Below are 20,185 nucleotides of genomic sequence, written 5' to 3'. Positions count from 1 at the left end.
AAATCCAAATGTAGAGTTCACTTGGAATAACTTTATTTTCTTTGGTGACACGTATGTAATTCAGTAAAATTCGATGGGCGTGTGTGTTTTGTAGTCTTAACACTACAAGATTACATTCATTACTATTTCCTTCTCCAAAGGTTGCCAGCATTTTAGTATAATGCATAGGAGCATTTTCCAAGATTGAAAAAACGAATTGCCTATAGAATTTTTCGGATCAAAAATACTAGACAGGAAAGTATAGGATTCCCGTCGGTCACTTCGTCTTAGCAACTCTCAACATTTGTTACATATTGCAGTGTAAGTATATTTTTTTTCTTCTTAAAATGTAATAATGATGCACATTTAGCCTATGAGCTTGTGTACATAAAAGCGATGCCCTAAGGAAATTCCAACGGGTACTACAAGAGCAAATCCCAGAACAAAAGATCTAAACCTGAAAGTTTTTAATTCGAATTAATTAGGGGGTGTTTGGGAGGAGATGGCTAAATTTTAGCCCCCGTCACATCGAATGTTTGACACTAATTAGGAGTATTAAACCTAGACTAATTACAAAACTAATTACACAATCCCTAGGCTAAATCGCGAGACGAATCTATTAAGCTTAATTAGTCCATGATTTGACAATGTGGTGCTACAGTAACCATTCACTAATGATGGATTAATTAGGCTCAATAGATTCATCTCGCGATTTAGCCTCAGGGTTCTGCAATTAATTTTATAATTAGCTTATGTTTAGTCCTCCTAATTAGTATCCGAACATCCGATGTGACAGGGCTGAAGTTTAGCCCCCTCCTTCCAAACACCCCCTTAAACGTAACTCCCAGTTGAGAAATACTAGACGAGAGGACAGAAAACTATAGGATTCCCATCGGCCAGTTCCTAGAAACTCTCGACATATGGTTATACATCTTGCAGTGTAAGCCTATGACGATGAGCTTGTATATACAAAGGCGATGCTCTAAGGATCGGAGGTTCCAACGGGTAGAAGAACAAAAATCACATTACAAAACATCTAAACCTGATTCAAGTTGAACGTAATTTCCAGTTGAGAAATAGCCGAATTAGACCTTTTGCATTTATATCCAACGACAAATCAAACCACCGGTCACCGGAGACCGGTGGCCGGACGTGATTAATATTTGCGGCCGGCCACGGTGCAGGATATATTTTGGGTGCATACGCCATGCAACCACGTAGTGTAGTTGAAGGATGAACTAGCAGGTGACGATTTTTTTTTAAAAAAAATGTATTAGCTAGTAGGCAGGTGGCGATGCTGAATTAGTCTAGCTAGAGACGTTTAATAATTTAGAAACAAACGGCACAAAAGAACAAGCTCTACGACGCCTGGTGGACAATGTCGAATTAATTGTAAAGTTTAGCCTGTTCCCAACTTACTCATCATTTCTGGACTCTGGAGAGCCTAAATTCAACCAAGTAGCGACGGCTTGTCCCGTGCCCCCGCCTGGGAAACAGACGAATTGAGTGACCATCTTCAAACAGACGAGGTCCATCTTGAAACAGACGAATTGAGTGACCGGCCGGCCGGCAGGCCTGCATCCTTTTTATGATACCGCCTCATACAAATATTAGACTTAGTATACACACTTCAGGGCAGGTGAAAAATCGACTGTAGCAGTGCCAACTAGCTTAAAACGAATTGTAATTTGAAACGGAGGGAGTACCAAGCAGCGACCATTGGCAACGACAGGTATAGGGAGCAGAGTTAGCAATATTACAACTGACCTATGCAATGGACATTAACAGCTCAAGTTAGCAGTCTTGCTTTCAACAGCATACACATTACAATAATTCATCATTACGATGATTCCAGTCTAGATTTTAGCTTGACGAGGGATTGTGAAAACTAAATCCCGAAAGAATAACACAAGTGTATACGCGTACAGTTGTGCGAGTACAATGGGTAGGAATGTCCTTGAGAACAAACTTGAAAGGAGAGCCTCATACAAAAAATTCACAAGGAATGTAATAAATTCACACACGGCAGTGCAAGAACCATTCTCCTTCAAATAAAAATAAAAGGAGTGCATTTTTCTTCCCTGCGTGGAAGCATGACGGTTGATCATCTACCGGTGGAGACACCACTAAATACTTCAGCATCACCACCAAGTGACGCTTCCCACTCAATTGAGGTCAGATGGATTTGAGAAAGAGTTGGCATGATGTCCCTCATCTCAGGCCGGTTCAGTGGATCCTCACTTAGGCACCACATCGAAATGTTTGCCATCTATAAAACAGATAAAGGACAGATTCAACTAAATGAGATGTTTCCATGAAATATAAGGTATACACATTCGCCTTTCACTAACCTTGCACACTTCTTCAATGGGATAGTTGTCCTTCAAGTTGGGATCAATAATTGTCTCCATAGAGCTCTCTAAATCATCTGATTTGAAGGCTTTCCTCATCTGTTCACAGAATGACATATATTTATTGTTTTCATTGTATCATCGATAGTGCTGAAAATCAGTAAGCAAACCACAAAAATGAATAACATCAGACATTCTTAAGTGTTTTCACGGGCACGTACAATTGAGATTAGTGACTTCATCTTATTCACTTCTTTATTATCCCGCATAAGTGCACGGAGTCCAGTGATGAGCTCTGCAAGAACTACTCCAAATGCGTACACGTCAGACTTGGTAGTCATGTGAAGTTCAAGAACTGATCTGCAGCATTATATATATACGAGTGAGTACTAAAGAAATTCCATCTGCTGGTCGAAGTGCACATCAAATTAAAAAGAAAACTAACTCAGGTGGAAGGTAGCCTGGTGTTCCAACTAAACGAGTCGCCACACATTCTTCTTCATCGCTGCGTTGAACAAGCTTCACTAGCCCGAAATCTGCAACCTGTTAAACAGGTAATAATAAGGTGGTGGTATCTGAGCAAGCGCACTAGAATTTGATGGTTCAAAAGAAACTCACTTTAGCTCTTAATCCATTATCAAGAAGAATATTGCTAGTTTTGATGTCACGATGCACATAGCAGTCCTTTGTATGGTCATGGATGTACTCAATACCACGTGCTGAATCCAATGCTATCTGTGTTCTTGCAGTCCACGAAAGAGGTTGGTGACCTAAAAGAAATTCTCATGAAAGCAAGTTTGTTTCTGTTTAAACTCAATGACATGCACTGGTTCATATACTCCATCCTAAGTCGTTCTAGCTTTATCCTAAGTCAAACTTTTATAGCTTTGAACAAATTTATAGAAAAATGCACAAAATACCTACAACTTCAAACTAGTGTCACCAGATAGAACATGAAAAATATTTTGATAGCGTATTTATTTGATATGGTAGATGTTCATATATTTTTCTATAAACTTGGTCAAAGTTCGACAAGTTTGACTTAGGACAAAGATAAAACAACCTACAATTTGGAACGGATATTCTGGCCTCTAGTTCCAAAATTATAACAACAGATATCGTTTGCAATTTTAAATAATTCTGGCCTCTAGTTAATTGGGTAATGCATTTATGAGACCTAATAAATAATAATCTTATGAAAACTTTATCTAGATGGCACGCCTAAATATCCCTAAAAACATTTATTGTTAAAACTATATTAGTCTTAAATTCTATTTACTGGAGGGAGCGCTACCTAAACTTGACATAACTCCATCACTGTCTTTCTGTTGCATACCTTTCAGCAATGGATCGTGCAGATGATCATTAAGTGAACCATTCTGGACATATTCGTACACAAGGTACAGGTGATCATCCCCAGCAGCATAACCAATCAACTCAACCTTTGTGTAATTTAAGTGTTAAGAAAAGTTTCAGTTTGCATGTAAATGATCATCACACAAAGATATTCATTCCCTCCTAGATTCTATGAATTTAAGTACATACCACATTTATATGATGTACTTTGCACAGAACTTTCAGCTCTGCAAAGAACTCCTTTGATTTGCTTGCTTTCATCTTCTTAATTGCAATTTCCTGCGATCAAAATCACACATAAGGATCCTTCTAATTCATGATTATAATATCCCGCATATGATTACAGAGAGAATCTTACATGCGCTCCTATGAAACCAAGGTAAACACTCCCATATCCTCCCTCACCGATCTTTCTTTTCTCATCGAAATTAGCAGTAGCATCTCCAACTATTTTCAAGCTGAAAATAACAGGCCTCTCTGTTTGGAATGGATCAATATCTGCAAACAATCAATTCTGAGTAATGAGATATACTCCCTCCGTCCCAAAATACTATTCGTTTTGGCTTTTCTAGATACATAACTTTTGCTATGTATCTAGACATATTATATATCTAGGTGCATATCAAAAGCTATGTACCTAGAAAAGCCAAAACGAATAGTGATTTGGGACGGTGGGAGTATATGTTTAGCAAATATCTATTTTCAGAGTAAGGTAGCACACAAGACCTGTTATTCTCATAGAAGGAAAGAAACGGCTCTCCAGAGCAGCAATGCTTGTGTTGCTAGGAGCTCTCTCCATTTTAATCTCCGGTGCTTCAACATTGTGCTGAGAAGACCTCCTTTTCAGCCGAAGGATGACAGTGAACACACAGAGGAGCAGTATTGCAGCTGATATGGATACTGCTATTATGATTGACAAACTACCAATCTCTAAAAGTGATCAAAATGAAGAAAAGAGAAGGCAAAACGTTAACTTTCAGTGAACGGGGCAGAAAATCACACTTATTGATAGAAGAAAATTAAATTTCACAGAACAGAATCATCTGCTTCTCATATTATATCAAATGTAGAATGCCAGTGGTACAAATATCTTGTAGCAAAAACCATATGAATGAGTTTAAGTATTTTAAAAAAGGTAAATATGAAAATATTTAGTTGGGAATAATCAATGACTCACTTTTCTTAGAAGATCCAGAACTTCCCATCGGGATAAACAAGATCCACCCAGGTTTAATGAAATCAGGATTTTTTACACTTGGATTCAAGTTTAAGATATCTTGTGAACTTGATCTGAACAAGCTTGCAATAGTGCTCAGGGTATCTTCCTCCTGTACTGCATAGGACAAGACTCCATCTGACGCTGTTGAGGAACACCCACAAGGAAGGTGAACAGTTATCGTGTCCATGTCATTTGCAATCAGTACCTTGCCATCACCAACATCCATTGCAAGACCACTGAATTTGTTGATCTTGACAGTATCAGGTGTATCGTGCTCCTCCACTTTGTACTGAGTATCATGAAAGAAAGCAGTCAGTGTGTTGTTGATAGCCTCACACATGCATGGCACACCCATCAACAGGTCCTCTGAACCAGAGAGTCGCTTGATAGGCTGGATGAGAGATGCATTCCCATTGAAGACAGAGATTGTCTCTGACAAGTTACGCCCTTCAGGAGTGACATAGAGGAATGAGTTGCATGAAGGGTTGATGGACACAGCATTACAGTGCATGGGTTGCCATTCTGCAGTTGATGCTATGCTTTTTCGCGAATCAATCAAAGAAGCGCTAGTATGGTGGTGTTGCAGAAACAAGCTGAGGAAGAACAGGAAACAAAGGTTGGCCATGGTGGGCAAGCGGAGAGGCAAATGAAATTTGGTTAGAGATGATGTTTATTTGTAGCACAAACTTGTCTTCTTGTGCTTGTATGATACCTTGGACTTCCTGGGATGTCAATTGCCTGGCACAACCAGTTATCGTACAGCTGTAACTGTTGTTCCTTGTTAAATCCGCTTCCCTGAAGCTCTACATGATTTGGACCATAGGAAAATGACATTATAGAGTATTTGAGATTTTCACAATGTCCACCAACTCTAGTCCAATACTAAAGAAATTGGCCAGCTAGCTGCAGGCCTCATGGACTATGAAGGAGTCAAGCTTGTCTTTGGCTTCCAACATCTGGCATATTTTGCATGGTTTAGAGTTAATTATTATACTTTTAAACCTGAACATAATAAAACTGAAAAGGACAGCATGGCATAGGCTATTTGCTAAGGGAGCATGTTGACTATTCAGTCATTAAATTCAACACTGATGGATACGGATGAAAATGTGCTATTAATATTTCTCAATAATACTGCAGCACGGCATGAAAGTATGACAACTTTACTGTACAAATAACAAAACATATAAAGCCTGAAACGAAAGTACTGTGTTTCTGATCTTTTACAAAGTTCATAGTCCAAAATATATCATTTATTTCACATTAGCCAAATGCATGTCACGACAGAGCTACAAAATGGTAGTGACTAGAGAGGCTGTACTTCTAAGGGTATCATTTGACAGGTACTATCCACTTGTCTTACTAAAAAGATTGTGCTAATAAGAGAACTAGAACTACCAGTGCTGTGTGCTGGGGCAGACAAACAAAATTTAACAGTAGTCTACTTTAACTTCTACCCCTGTTTGACTGAGGGAAATTTCTCCAGGATTTACTTCGAATTTAAACTAAGCCCTAGGATTTGAACCCAAATGCCCCTAGCTAAACATGCCCTTAGAATGCTCAATATTTTAAAAAAAAATGTAACAGAACGGCTCCCCAATAGGGGACTGCAGCACCCGGCCGCCTGCCCATTGTGTGACCAGGCACAAGAAACAGCCCAACACCTATTGTTATCTTGCGTGTTCACCTGGCACATCTGGTCTTTGATCTTTCTGCATCTAAATTTGGTCGTTGATATGCCGGCTGATTCATCTAGTTTTTCAGCTTGCTGGGGTCAAGTCATCAGAGCAGCACCAAAAGCTTTGTGGAAAGGAATAAATTCCCTCATCATACTGGTGGCATGGGAAATCTGGAAGCATCGTAATTCCTGCGTTTTTGAGGGCGCTCTTCCTAGCATTCAGTTTCTCCTTCAGGCAATAACAAATGAAAGCACCCTTTGGTGCTTGGCAGGTGCTTCTAAACTTAGGGAACTGCTGGCTAGGTCGCTTGCACCAGCCGCCTAGGCGTGGTGTTCTGGGTCTTGTTTCGCGCTGTTGTTAAACGGCGCGCTTGTCCTAGCTTAATAGTGGGTTGTGTGTTTTGTGTTGTGTTGTGTGAGTTCTGGGGGTGTTCTGTGCTAAGGATAGGGGTTTTCCGTTTTCTTTGTACTTTCTTCTCTCTATTAGTGAAATGACATGCAGCTCTCCTGCGTAGTTCGAGAAAAAAAAATGTAACAAAACAAGGGTAGAATTAATATAAATATTGTAAAACTGCTAATTTAACAGTAGCACAAATGATTGGTGTTGTCAAAGAGTGGAGGAAATGACTGGGGGATTTGACGGGTCGAGCTACAAAACATAGACATGGGATTGGTATTGTCATTGATCAAGTTTTGTACGAGAAAGGTAATGAAGGTAATAAAAATATTAAATATTACAATTACAACGTATGGGCACAGCAGTGATCTGTATGTAAGACTACCATATCAGAAAATGAGCAATAGATTTGTCAAGTAACTAGAATTTTGAAAACCACGGAGATAAAGGAGTAAGTAATTAGTGTTCCAAATTTAAATTTATACCACAACAAACATGAAAGCAGTAACAAGCAGCATGCAAACTAACGCTTGCATGATTATAACAGAGGACAGAGTAAAGAACATATTAAGCTAAAATTGAACAAGTATAACATTTCATGGGTTTCAGCAGATTTTCTCTACCAGAACATAATGATATTAGAACATAGAGTTCATATGTACTCCCTCCATCTCAAAATGTAAGGTGCACCAATCCAAGATTCAAACATTTTAAACTTTTGACAATACTTAGTCTAAGAATTTATACATTATACCACAAATATTTGATAGCAGTGGGTTTGTATTTGAAAACACTTTCATACGATGTCAATTTTATGATTATATACATTATAATATGAGATATAAATGGTCAAAATGTGACATTAGAGATTGCATCAGGTCAAACCGCGCATTATATTCTGAGATGGAGGGAGTACTTGATATCTGACGTGCTTTTCAGTGACTGATGCCAACCATCATTTCTTTACTTTGCCAACCCAACTTATCCCTCTGTTCTTGTACATTTCTTCTTTTGACAATTCCTCCCTAACCTCCTCAGCATCCCACCACATCTCTTGTGAGGTATAAAGGTTTGAGAGCATGACCCTGTAAGCAGCTTTGTCTGGATTGAATTGAAAAAGCTTTTCAGCAACAATCCTGCCAAGGTTGGAATCACAATGGACACAGCAACCCCAAAGCAATGCACCCCACACACCACAATCTGGTTGTATTTGCATTGTCTGTATAAGATCATATGCCTCCTTCAGCTGGCCAAATGTTGCGAGAAGCCTCACCATGTACACATAGTGCTCCATTTCAATCACTATCTGGAACTCATCCCTCATTCTCCTGAACAACTTCCATCCCTCCTCCAAGTTTCCCACATGACAACAAGCAGCAAGTAAAGCAGAGAAGGTAGCACTATCAGGCCTGAGCCCATCATTGACCATCTCATCAAGGACTTCAATGGCCTTAGTTGCAAAACCATGAGTTCCAAGGTTTGATATGACCGTGTTGTATATGACTGAGTTCTTATTAGGTATTTGGCAGAACACCCAATATCCGAGCTCAGCGAAACCACATTTTGCATATGCATCCATTAGTGAAGATGAGACTGTAACGTCCTTATCAGCTCCAAGCCTAAGCACATAACAATGGACCTCCCTGGTATGGTTGATAGCAGTTGTAGAAGCACATGCTGAGAGAACACTAGAAATCAAAACGCTGTCAGGCCTCCTCCCAGTAAAGCACATTTGTCTGAACAAATCAAATGACTCCATGTACTTGCCAGTTTGCAATAACCCAGTAATCAGTGATGACCAGGTAACCAAATCTGCATCTGGAAAGTTATGAAACAGGCTTTGGCCAGATTCCATGCACCCACACCTCATGTACATGGAAACAAGTGCGCTTCTCACATGGTGTCCGGAGTCATAACCCCCTTTGACACACACTCCATGAACCGCTTGACCAAATACAAGCACTTCAGGGTTCCATAAGCATGACACTAAGCCAACCATTGAATACCCATCCGGCTGCTCCCCAGCTCTCCGCATTGCAGAAAACATCTGGAGACCATCATGCCACATTCCCCGGTACCCATACCCAGAAATCATGGAGTTCCAGAGAACCAAGTCCGGCTCACGCAATCCATCGAACACGCGGCGAGCATCGTCCACGAGGCCAAGCTTCGCGTACGCGCTGACAAGCGCGCTCCCAACAATGGGATGCAAGCACATGCCGCGAGACGACGCGACACCATGGACGACCTTCACGGCGCCCGGGCGCAAGCAGTCGGCGCAGGCGCGGAGGACGCAGGCGAAGGTGTGAGCGTCGGGCGGGGTGGCGGAGCGGCGCATGCGGGAGAAGAGCGCGAGCGCCGCGGGGAGGTCGAGGCGGCGGGCGTGGGCGCGGATGAGCGCGTTGTGGAGGAGCGGCGAGGCCGGGCGGGGCGCCTCGTCCAGCAGGCGCCGGGCCGAGGCGAGGTCGCCGCGCGCGGCGTAGGAGCGGAGGAGGAGGAGACGGAGGTCAGCGGGGCCGTGGGCGGCGGAGGGGGGAGCGAGAATGAGGCGCGCGTGGAACTGCTTAGTGTGGGGGATGGATAGAGGGAGGACGGCACCATTGCAGGACGCGATGGCGGCGGCGGCGTACGGTGTTTTCCCGCGCATACAGTGTCGGGCGCAGCAATAGGGCAGTCTTTTCCTCCTAGAATTGTCGTCCTGGCGCCGGCGTCGGTGTTTTTCTGCGGCGTCGGCCCTGTCGAGCGTCGGTCGGAGGAAAACGATGACGCGAACTGGCTTGAGCGAAGGCCGAAGGGGTGCGTTTTAGATGGGCCGGCCTGAATTCGATGATTCTATGGCCCAATAGCCCATTGCTGCCTGCAAAATAACCCAATTTCCAAAGCTCGGGTTCAAAAGTGGATCGGCAATCTCGGGTCCAAGGACGGCCCTCTATGAGAGAATCACGCACGCTGCGGTCGCGGCGCTGCTGTGCTCAAATGATGGCATCAGGGTTAGGCCTTATTTCAATTTGGACCGGGCTGCGCCCATTGTGTGCTTCAGGGGCCCGGGGTTGCTAGGCCGAAACTGGAAGGCCTGTCATGGTCGACAGATGGAAATATACTCCCACCAGAATATTTTGGCTGATTGTTATGTCTGTCCATCTCACCATCTGTGTGTATCGGTTTGTGATGGTTTCCAGTATCCGGGCCGGGTTTACAGTCTATAAGCTGGTGGTGGTGTTTGTCTACAGTCTAGGGTCCCAGAGTCCGAAAGGCCACCTAACAGAAACAGTACCGTGATCTTAATCATTTTCCCACCACTATAAACTTTCCGATCCACCTCCCGCATCATTACCATGCATCTTCATTTAATTTTTCTTTTCTAACTAGGGCACCACAGCACTTGGTTGGCACAGTTGTATTGACATTCACTCCTCCATTGGTTCAGCAAAGATGCGTACAGGTTTGATGCGATGGTCCTCTAATCCGTGCTTGACAAGGACATGTGTACATGCTACATTTGAAGGGTTCTGATGGAACAAGTATGCTGTGGCCTTTGGATAGCTAGCCACTGCCGGTGCAGGATGGTACCGGGGCTCATTACATGCAAGTCGCCACTAGGTACATATATAGGACCAAGTGGGTGAACTCCGATTCCCACAGGTGGAAAACGCGGTTTTAGTCGCGGTTGGATAGAGCCATAGATCCCGAAAATCCAACCAGGACTAAATTTTCGAGATAAAAGGGGGTCCTTTAGTCCCGGGTCATTCACCCAGGAATGAAGAAGGTTAAAAAATTAAAAAAAATGGGCCACCGGCTGCCGCCACCCACCTCGGCTCCGCCTCCGCCCGCCGTCCGGCCGCACCAGCTCACGGGGTCACCTCCGGCTAGCCGGCGCCGCTCCCCCACGCGCCACTGCCTTGCCCTCGCCCCGCTGCCGCTCCTCACTACCAATGAGGGGCAAGCAGAGAGGGAAGGGGAGGGGCAGCAAAGGGGGGAGGGCGAGAGAGGAAGGCAGAGAAAAGAGGAAGGGGATGGGGCGGTGGCGGCGCAGAGAGGAGGAAGGAGGAGAGGAAGGAGAGGAGGCGCCAGTGGAGGAGAAAGGAGTGCTGCGCGAGAGAGGAGAAAGGAGTACTGCGGAGAGAGGAGTGAGGAGTGCTGCGCAAGAGAGGAGAGAGGAGTGCTGCGCGAGGATAAGGAAGGAAGGGTGTGAGAAGATAATGTGGAGAGAGAGGGGGGCCGCGTGGGAAGGGCGTTTTTGTCCCCAACTGAGAAAAAGATTTAGTCCTGGTTGGAAGTACCAATCGGGACAAAAGGTGGGATTTCCAACCGAGACAAAAGAGGGGAGGGCGTTGGTGCCAGATTTTTTAGCCGTTACAACCAGGACTAAAGGCCCCCCTTTAGTCCCGGTTGATCTTTACAACCGATGGGACAAAAGCTCCCCCCCCCTCTCCCGGCGGTGACCTTTGGTGGCACATTTTTGATCCGGGACTAAATGCACCTAGATGGAAGGTCAGTTCTCTACCAGTGTCCATTTCTTCCACATGTTTCGATTATGTATGTAACATTACACCTCCATCGCCTCTACCCTTTGTTCTTGGCTAACATTGGTGCCTCTTCTCGAAGGCCGTCCTCATGCTATGAAACCACTAATGCTGAGGCCAGCACCCGCCTCAATCAAACACCTAACACCTACAATTTCAACTCGTGCACCACTGGATTGACCTCCATCCCCCCCACCCCACACACACCTACAATTTCAACTCGTCCACCACTAGATTGACCCCAAAACCGCCCTCCCCCCCCCCTCTCAAGCGCTTAGTGAATGAACCCTAACCCTCACATTATTGTCTCGAGGTATCTCTCCACCTCTTGATGTTGGGACGATGATGACCAATCTGAATTGACTGTCATGCGCCGGGAGAATCATATTTTTTGTCCCAATCGAGACGCACCAGCTCGCAAGGATAGTCTCCGAAAGCTAGGTTGCTGCATTCCTAGAACTCATAAAGTTGGAAATAAGGTGCCAGGCATTAAAGTATCAAACTGGTACGCGGAGCAGGGGGTTGAATATTTAACACCTGAACACATACATATGTGGTCAAACATTAATCCAATTGTATGTGATGGTGACCTAAGAAAATATTGTCAAGAAACGTCAGTTCTCTATTTTTATTAGCACATTTTACTAAAGTCAGCATTTAACTTATATAATTTGCAATCCATAGTATTCTTCACTAAAAAATGCTCATAGTCAATTGTCTCAATTATTTTTGGACCATGAGAGTTAAACATTAATTGTGTTACAGCACAGTTGGTAGTAGCTAAATCTAACCGAGATAATTTATCTATCGTGGTTCCTCTTTGCGGTACTTCTCTTTGACGGTTGGGGAATTTGTGTCCATGACAAATAAGTGGTTACTTTGTCATGGTTTTACCTAGAACGGTGAGAGGAACATATACGAATGTGCCCATCATGAAATACTCCAGAAATGACCTTGCATCTACTCCCTCTATTTCCAATAATTGTAGTTCATTTTAACTTTTCTAGATACATAGTTATGTATCTGGACATGATGTATATCTATGTGCATAGAAAAATTTATGTATCTATAAAAGCTAAAACAACCTAGACAAAAGGAGTAGAGATCCAAGCTATATATTTTCACACGTGACTTCTAGGTGATTAAATGCTTCATTGTCTCAATGCAGCTTTCTACTCCCTCCGTTCCAAATTATAGGTCGTTTTGACTTTTCTAAATACATAGATATTATTATGTATCTAGACATAGGGTATATCTAAGTGCATAACAAAGTCTATGAATCTAATAAAGTCAAAACGACCTATAATTTGGAACGGAGGGAGTATCTAGCAAGTTCCCTATCAGGTCCCCACACAGCCCTAAGAAAACTTCAGCAAGAACCCTCCATTACCTAACATCATCACCACAGCCCCAAGATTGTTGCCGTTATCATCACTCCAACACTAACGACGCTGTTTTACTCCTACACCACCACCATATGTGGCTCTCCCCTTTCTCATCCCACTCCACAAAACTGTCACCTATTAAATGCACTAATTTAGTTCAATTCATTAAACACATGGAATTTTTGGATTTCAAAATGTAGCTTAATTTAAATTGCAAGTTTAATGTATGATTCAAATACATCATTATGGATAAAAATACTTTTATCATTTTGTCATATTAGCCAACACACAGTACACACTTTGAGATTATTTGTTCTTTTGCCTCATGACCGGAAGGTCACGAGAGTTCGAATCCTCATGGTTGCAAAACACTTGAAATTAATGTTATTATTTAATTTTATTGTTTGGCTAGTAGGGTACGCGGGCAGCAAATTACTATATTTTGTATCCTACTTTTACTATGTCTATTTACATGTATGAACCATGACCATAAGTGACAAGGCTCATTGTCTTAGATTTAATTAGATAGTTTCTTTTTACTGTGTGAGGACATATATTGGAAAATCTCGTACTCCTTATACAGTCATGAATACACGCATGGAGTTTTGGAGAACCAAAACAGACTAAACTATAGTGTGTTTTGTTTGTCTAAAACGTCATATATTAATAACTAGAGTTAGTACCTATATATATTGACAGCCCGGGGATCATATCATTTGAGATGACTCTTCTTCTGCAGAGCCGTCTGAGATTATTCTTTCTGCAGCATTTGGTTTTCCGTTGATAATGAGATGTTAGCAACAATAATTGGAAGCACGCAATATTTACGTCAACCAGAAGTTTAGAAGAGAATAATGAAGCAAAGACACATGCATTATGAAAACCATGCCATGGCCCATGGGTGCCATAAATACTGTGAGCTGAACCAGGTAGCCTTTTACCACCGGTAGCTACTAACTACACTGACTGACCCAGGCACCCAGCTCTTGATCTTGACCATCTCAGCTCCGTGGCCAATGAAGAATGAACCCTGGAGACGTTACGTTGCTGCCCTGACAGTCACGTCCCGGGAATCTTCACTACTACAGATTTAGCCATCCCAGCTGCCTTATCATCACCGGTTTTCAGCGAACGGATTTTTACTTAGATACGGCGTGGCGGTGAAAATTGAAACCGACGGTGATAATTTACCATCACCGTCGGTTTGTATTACGAGCCAGCGGTGATAATTTACCATCACCGTCAGTTTGTATTACGAGCCGGCGGTGATAGGCGGTGATGGCTCTCATCCAGACCCGAAACTTTTCTAAACTGGCATTTTGGTCCAGCTCGCGTCGGCCTTATCCACACGTGCCTCCCTCCTAGCCCCTTCTCTTCTCTCTTCCCGCGCGCCTCCCTCCCGTCTGCTTCTCTCCTCCCTGTGCCACCGCGCGCCTCCCTTCCTCCACCTCCCTCCCCCAGCCCCTCCGCTCCCATTGTTGCCCCCCCCCCCTCGCTCGCCCCTCACTGGCAGTGAGGAGCGGCGGTGGGGCGAGGTGTGTCGGCGGCGTATGAGGACCAGGTACGGGCACAGGCGGCGGGCACAAGCTGCGGGATGCAGCGACGGCGATGGCGAGCTCCATCAACGTAGGGGCTGCAGGATGCGGCATGCTCCGGTGGGTTGCGGTACTTCTCTCTCCAGGCTCTAGCGGCGGTGCGCGGCGGCCAGATCTGGTGCTGCCATGGCGCTCTGGGCTCTGGCGGCGGCCCAATCCAGCGGGGCAGCGGGGTGGCGGTGGTGGCAGGATAGCGTGGTGGCGGCGGCGGGGCAGCGGATTTTTTTGGTTTTTTTAATAAGACTTCACCGTCGGTTCCGGGTCCAGCGATGATGGGTACCCTATCACTGCTGACCTTTATCCACCGAATCCCAAACCAGCGATGACAGGGTTTGGGGGCCGATGGTGATGACCTATTTTCCAGTAGTGCTGGATATTTGAGCGACATATATCGGCACCTATCTGATGGCTAGCCTCTCCACCAATTAGCAGAGCAATAATCAGACGTCACTACTAGAAAATGGACCTTTAGTCCCGGTTGGTAGGCCTCAAATCTCTCTAAAAACCATCCGGGATAAATTTTTTAAGACTAAAGGGATCCTTTAGTCCCGGGTCATCCATCCGGGACTAAAACCCCACTTTAGTCCCGGTTGGTTACACCAACCGGGACTAAAAAATTTCGAAAAAAATAAAAAAGAGCCGCCCCACGCCCGCTGGCCGCCCGCCCACCACCTGCGCGCCGCTCGCCCGCTCGCCCCAACCCGCAGCCTGCTTGGCCTCCTGCCCGCCTGCTTGGCCTCCGCTGCACCTAGCCTCCACCTCCCCCGTGCGCCGCCCGCCCGTGTCCGTCTCGCTCCACCTCCACCTACCCCGAGCTCAGCCTCCACCTCCGCCTCCCCCGCATGCCGCCTCCACCTCCCCCACATGCCGCCCGCTTGCGCCCGTCCCGCTCCGCCGGCCCGCCCACCGCCACTGGCCCTCACCCTGCTGCCGCTCCTCACTGCCAATGAAGGGTGAGCAGAGGGGGAAGGGGAGGGGAAGCAGGGGAGGGGGTGGCCACCCACGCCAGAGGGAGATGAGGAGGAAGGAGAAAGGGAGAGGTGCGCGTGGAGAAGAAAAAGATAAGGATCGAAGAAAGAAGGAGAGTGGATAGAAGATAAGGACCTGGGCACGTGGAGACTAACTGCACCCCTGTGTTTTGTCCCGGTTGGTGTTTCCAACTGGGAATAAATCTTTTATCCGGGTTGGTAATTACCAACCGGGATAAAAGGATGACGCATTCGTGCCAGAGCTTTCCACCCAGGACTAAAGCCCCTCCCGTCGGTGTCCTTTCGGTGTCTCATTTTTTATCCGGGACTAAAGCCATTTTAGTCCTAGGTCCAAAGTCATCTGGGACAAAAAGGGTTGGATGGAAGATCAGTTCTCTAGTAGTGCGTGTGTAATAGCATACGGCAGGACTAGCTCACATGGTTCCGAGAAAGCACTGAATCTACCTGTCCACGCCAACAAATGAGCTAGGAACCATGCATGGATTATATTTGGATCGCAACAATAACTTCCCTGAGATATTTGTGCAGCGAAGCATCACACGCGCTGATCCTTATGCGTGTGCTAGCTTCACGTTCGCACATGGAGCAATTCGCTGCCTTGATCCGCAGGTCTCTCGCGGCCTTCGCGCGTCAGGAGTCTCTCTGCCCCTTGTCCAAGCCTCCGTGGCCTGAGGTACTGGCAACTTGCGGCAGGGACGTACAGGCAGGAGGGATGAGGGAAGCGTTGGACAGCTCTCTTACCTGCATGGTGTTTGCTCGTTGAAATTTTAAGTTTGTGCAAGCGTGCAGTGAACGTACCACTCTACCAGACGTTTCCTCACGTGACCACATGTTTCAATTTTGCCATGCCTATTTTAAATTGTACGTTGTTTTGACTTTTTAGATTCATAGATTTTGCTACGTATTTAGACATAGAGTATATATAGATGGTTAGGTGTGTATGTCAAAAACTATGAACCTAGACAATACCAAACGACGACCTGTAATTTAGTAGGGAGTACTAAGACGTCGTTCTCTAAAACTTGAAATAGTATTGTACTAAGAGTTGGATTATCGAAGAAGCAATGTCCTGTGTCATCTCTAATGACGTCAAATGGCTTAAATCTAGTAACTGTAGCAGGCATCGCAACACCCTGATGCGTGCATGGGCCAAAGCTAGTGCTTAATGCAGCCTGCCTTTGGCGACGTACGCTGTCGCTACCGACTGTAGCAATGGTGAGTCAACACGATTTATGATGCCTCTGGAAGGGACGACGGTTATTGACTTATTGGTCATGAAAAACACACAGTGCTCAGGGCAAGTAGTGTACGTACGTACTCCCTTCGTCCTAAATTATAGATCGTTTTGACTTTGCTAGATTCATAGTTTTTACTATGCATCTAGTCATAGTGCATAGTAAAATCTACGAATCTTAAAAAATTAAAATGATCTATAATTTAAGACGGAGGGAGTACTTGCCACTTGGTTTGTCAAGTCAACCTCACCCAAACCACAATCATGCACTACCGGAAATAGGAAGTTTGCCGAGTGCCCCAGGCACTCGGCGAAGGTCCAAAAACACTCGGCAAACTCTTTGCCGAGTGTAACTCGGCGAACTTTCCCTCGGCAAACAGGGGAGTTGCCGAGTGTCGAACGTCGGGCACTCGGCAAATGGTTTACCGAGTGTCAAAAAGCACTCGGCAAACATTTTCGGAAAAAATAAAAAAACAAAAACACCGGCCACCACGCCGCCACCGGCCGCCACGCTAGCCACCACGCCGCCTCGCCCGCTGCCGCCCGCCACCACACCGCCTCGCCCACTGCCACCCGCCACCATGCCGCCTCACCTGCTGCCACCACGCCGCCTCGCCCGCTGCCGCCCGCCACGCCGCCACATCCGGCCGGGAGGGGAGGGGCAACCGCCGGAGAGAAGGGGAGGGGGCCTCGACGGGGGAAGGAGGGGTGGCCGCGCCGCTACTAGAGAGAAGGGGAGGGGGCCTCAACGGGGGAAGGAGGGGCGGCCGCGCCACCGCCGGATCCGGCCGGGAGGGCCCGCGCTGCAGCCGGATCCGGTCGGGAGGGCCGCGCCGCAGCTGGATCCGGCTGGGAGGGGCGGGCCACGCCGTCGCCGGGGAGAGGAGGGGGAGGGGTGCCGGCAGGAGAGGGAGAGGGAGGGAGGGAAGGGGCGCCGGCAGGAGAGGGAGAGGGAGGGAGGGAAGGGGCGGCGACGGCGACTAGCCGGCGGCGGGAAGAGGGAGGTGGGGGGCCGATGTTGCGCGGAGCTAGGGGGCGTCGGGCGTGTCGCGAAGGAAGGAGGCCGGGGGTGCTGGGGTCTGGGGGCCGGGGTTGAAATATATGTTTTTGACGTTTGCCGAGTGTCCGATGTGGGACACTCGGCAAAAAAAAAGAATTTTTTTTTTGCCGAGTGTGAAAAGAAAAACACTCGACAAATATTCTATAATTACCTTTAATGCATTATTAAAAATATCCATCAGTTCCAAAAAATTAGCAAAATGACACATGAAACAATATATGTTCTCTATTGCATATAAAAAAAGTGTTGTGGTCAAATCAAAACTCGACCGTCACTTTGACTCTAAATCTATTCGAATTCTTCTCAACGCTACAATTCTTCTTCGGAGATGCTTCGGTTCGTAAACATCGTACGTGACAAAATATGCAAAACCTTCTCAATTTTTTACGACAACCTCCACGTATGATATCATCACATCATGACAAATCTCATGATTTTCCGACTTCGTTTGCCTTTTTTAGAATTTAAAAATCATTCGATCACATGTTTGTGGTTATGTTTCCTGAACAGATGTTTGAAATTTCTTTTCATTTTATGGGTAAGGCCTCAAATTGGGCTAAATAACATAAATACAATTTTTCTACTCATTTTATTCTATAATTTGAATATCTTGCAGTTCAAATTTGACTTATACCAAAAATTCCCTTGAAATGCAATTAATTAATTAAATATAGCAAATAAATCTAAAAATATACCAAATTTTAATATGAAGTACCACATGTTGTATGTGGGGAGTAGAAAAAAATTCAAGGTGAGATGAGAAAAAAAACTTATTGTTTTGCCGAGTGTCAAAAAAAACACTCGGCAAACCCCCCCACCCCACCTTTGCCGAGTGGCAAATCCCCCTCTTTGCCGAGTGTTTTTTTTGACACTCGGCAAAGAGACGGGTTTGCCGAGTATTTTTTTTTCTTGACACTTGGCAAAGATTTGATTTGCGGAGTGTTGTTTCTTTGCCGAGTGTTTTTAGCTTGGCACTCGGTAAAGACCTTGTTTGCCGAGTGTTCGAAAAAAACACTCGGCAAAGAAAAAATACTCAGCAAACTTCCTGTTTCCGGTAGCGATGGAGGCACCAGACCTGCACGCGTATAGGCATTGAACAACACGGCCAACAGTACTCGAAGTAGAGGTACTAGTATTTCTTTTCAAATGATAATAACAATAATTATGCAAACTATCGTATATCTAAACAAATTCGATCTTCGCCTAGAAAAACACCCTTATGTGTGATGGTAAATATACGCGTGGGTGCGTGACCTCACCTGAATTCAGAGAGTCCCAAGAAGCCAGAGCCGTTTCGGATCACCGGACGGTTCTAGAGTAAAGACTTCTGAGCGTTCTTTGCTAGTTCTATGCTCAGTTGCATCTTGCAAGTTGCAACCATTAATTTATGCATGTCATCTTAGCAATTTTCTATGCTTTAATTTGTACTACTAGTACGTCTTCATCAAGGTTAAACTTTATTTCGTGTACCAAAATTTTCTCCCCCCATTTGTTCACCCAGAATTTTATTTCCATTTTTATTAATAAAGACTTTTTCCTTTTCTAGGCTGGAAAGTATTAATTTCTTTGTTTGTACACAATGCTATTTTTCCCTACTTGCATCGCTCAAAATTTTTTTATAAAAGTGATTTTGTAGTAAAGTAGATGCTAGGTCACTAACCAACATACTTAAACAAAGTGATGAAAATATATACTCTAAAAAACACGTGATGATTTTATTTTTCTAAAACCAGCTATTTGAAACTTAGATCACACATTGCTCTTTTGTGGGTTGAATTTGGATGTTCTTTGTACTTTTCATGGTAGCGTATTTTTGTTTCTATGTATTATTACAACATCTTGCAACAAAAATTAGAGGTAAATTTTTTTAATAATGATCGTATCCATGTGTAAAACGCCACTTATATGTTATTACTTGATAGGGTAGTTGTTTTCATGCCATCCTAAAATTTAAAGAGAGGATCATCAAGGCATGATATGGGAATAAATTGCATTAGACAAACATATATATACATGGAGTACATGCATAACCCACAATCACTCTGTGTCGTTTCGGGAAAAAAAACACTGTGTCATATCCCAGCCAACCACCCGGGATGGGAGAAGGGAAATAAAGGGAAAAGGCAACGGAGGGTAGCTAATGACAATAATTAAAAAGGTTAAGCACCTTTACCCCGTACCGGCCGGTACTGTTGCCTAGAGCGGACGAATTGGCGATGATGACGAGACGGCGATAATGCATGTGGTGTGCTCGCCCTTGCCCCCACATGCAGCTAGCTAGCTTAGCCTTTGCCACTGCCCTTGCCCTTGCTGCTGGCTGGGAGTTTGTTGCCGCATCGGATTAATGTACTTGATCGCCTCTTCCCCGCACCTCAAGCTACCTGCTTTATTTCCTTAAATCTCCCCCAACCCACCCCCA

The 20,185-nt window shown here is 44.9% G+C and overlaps 1 protein-coding gene across 3 annotated transcripts; it reads right to left on the bottom strand.

Moving 5' to 3' along the window:
• Positions 1–1,733: 1,733 nt before the first annotated feature.
• Positions 1,734–9,694, bottom strand: LOC101761778 (putative pentatricopeptide repeat-containing protein At1g64310). Of its 3 annotated transcripts, XM_012845846.2 has the most exons (12): positions 7,897–8,030; positions 5,618–5,861; positions 4,864–5,498; positions 4,413–4,616; positions 4,045–4,184; positions 3,876–3,965; positions 3,667–3,772; positions 2,949–3,100; positions 2,776–2,873; positions 2,552–2,690; positions 2,331–2,429; positions 1,734–2,248 (listed from the first exon to the last, which is right to left on the bottom strand). In XM_012845846.2, exons 2-12 carry the CDS (start codon positions 5,737–5,739, stop codon positions 2,084–2,086), a joined length of 1,950 nt encoding a protein of 649 aa, XP_012701300.1. In that variant the 5' UTR covers positions 5,740–5,861; positions 7,897–8,030; the 3' UTR covers positions 1,734–2,083. The 3 variants fall into 3 exon arrangements, with proteins under 3 accessions (XP_012701300.1, XP_022683027.1, XP_012701301.1); XM_022827292.1 differs by lacking the exon at positions 7,897–8,030 and having other exon boundaries at positions 4,864–5,755; XM_012845847.2 differs by lacking the exons at positions 1,734–2,248; positions 2,331–2,429; positions 2,552–2,690; ... (5 more) ...; positions 4,413–4,616; positions 5,618–5,861 and having other exon boundaries at positions 5,074–5,194; positions 7,897–9,694.
• Positions 9,695–20,185: the final 10,491 nt, after the last annotated feature.

The sequence above is a fragment of the Setaria italica genome, chromosome V (genome assembly GCF_000263155.2).
Source record: "Setaria italica strain Yugu1 chromosome V, Setaria_italica_v2.0, whole genome shotgun sequence".
NCBI lineage: Eukaryota > Viridiplantae > Streptophyta > Magnoliopsida > Poales > Poaceae > Setaria > Setaria italica.
This window is presented reverse-complemented; position numbering and strand designations above follow the sequence as displayed.

Bases quoted from the DNA above. Each gene is read 5' to 3' on its own strand.
- LOC101761778 (XM_012845846.2), bottom strand. From the start codon at position 5,739: ATGTCATTTTCCTATGGTCCAAATCATGTAGAGCTTCAGGGAAGCGGA. The intron at 5,499-5,617 runs GTATCATACAAG...GTTCTTCCTCAG, and splicing joins GACATCCCAGGAAGTCCAAG to CTTGTTTCTGCAACACCACC. The intron at 4,617-4,863 runs GTGAGTCATTGA...GATCACTTTTAG, and splicing joins TTCTGGATCTTCTAAGAAAA to AGATTGGTAGTTTGTCAATC.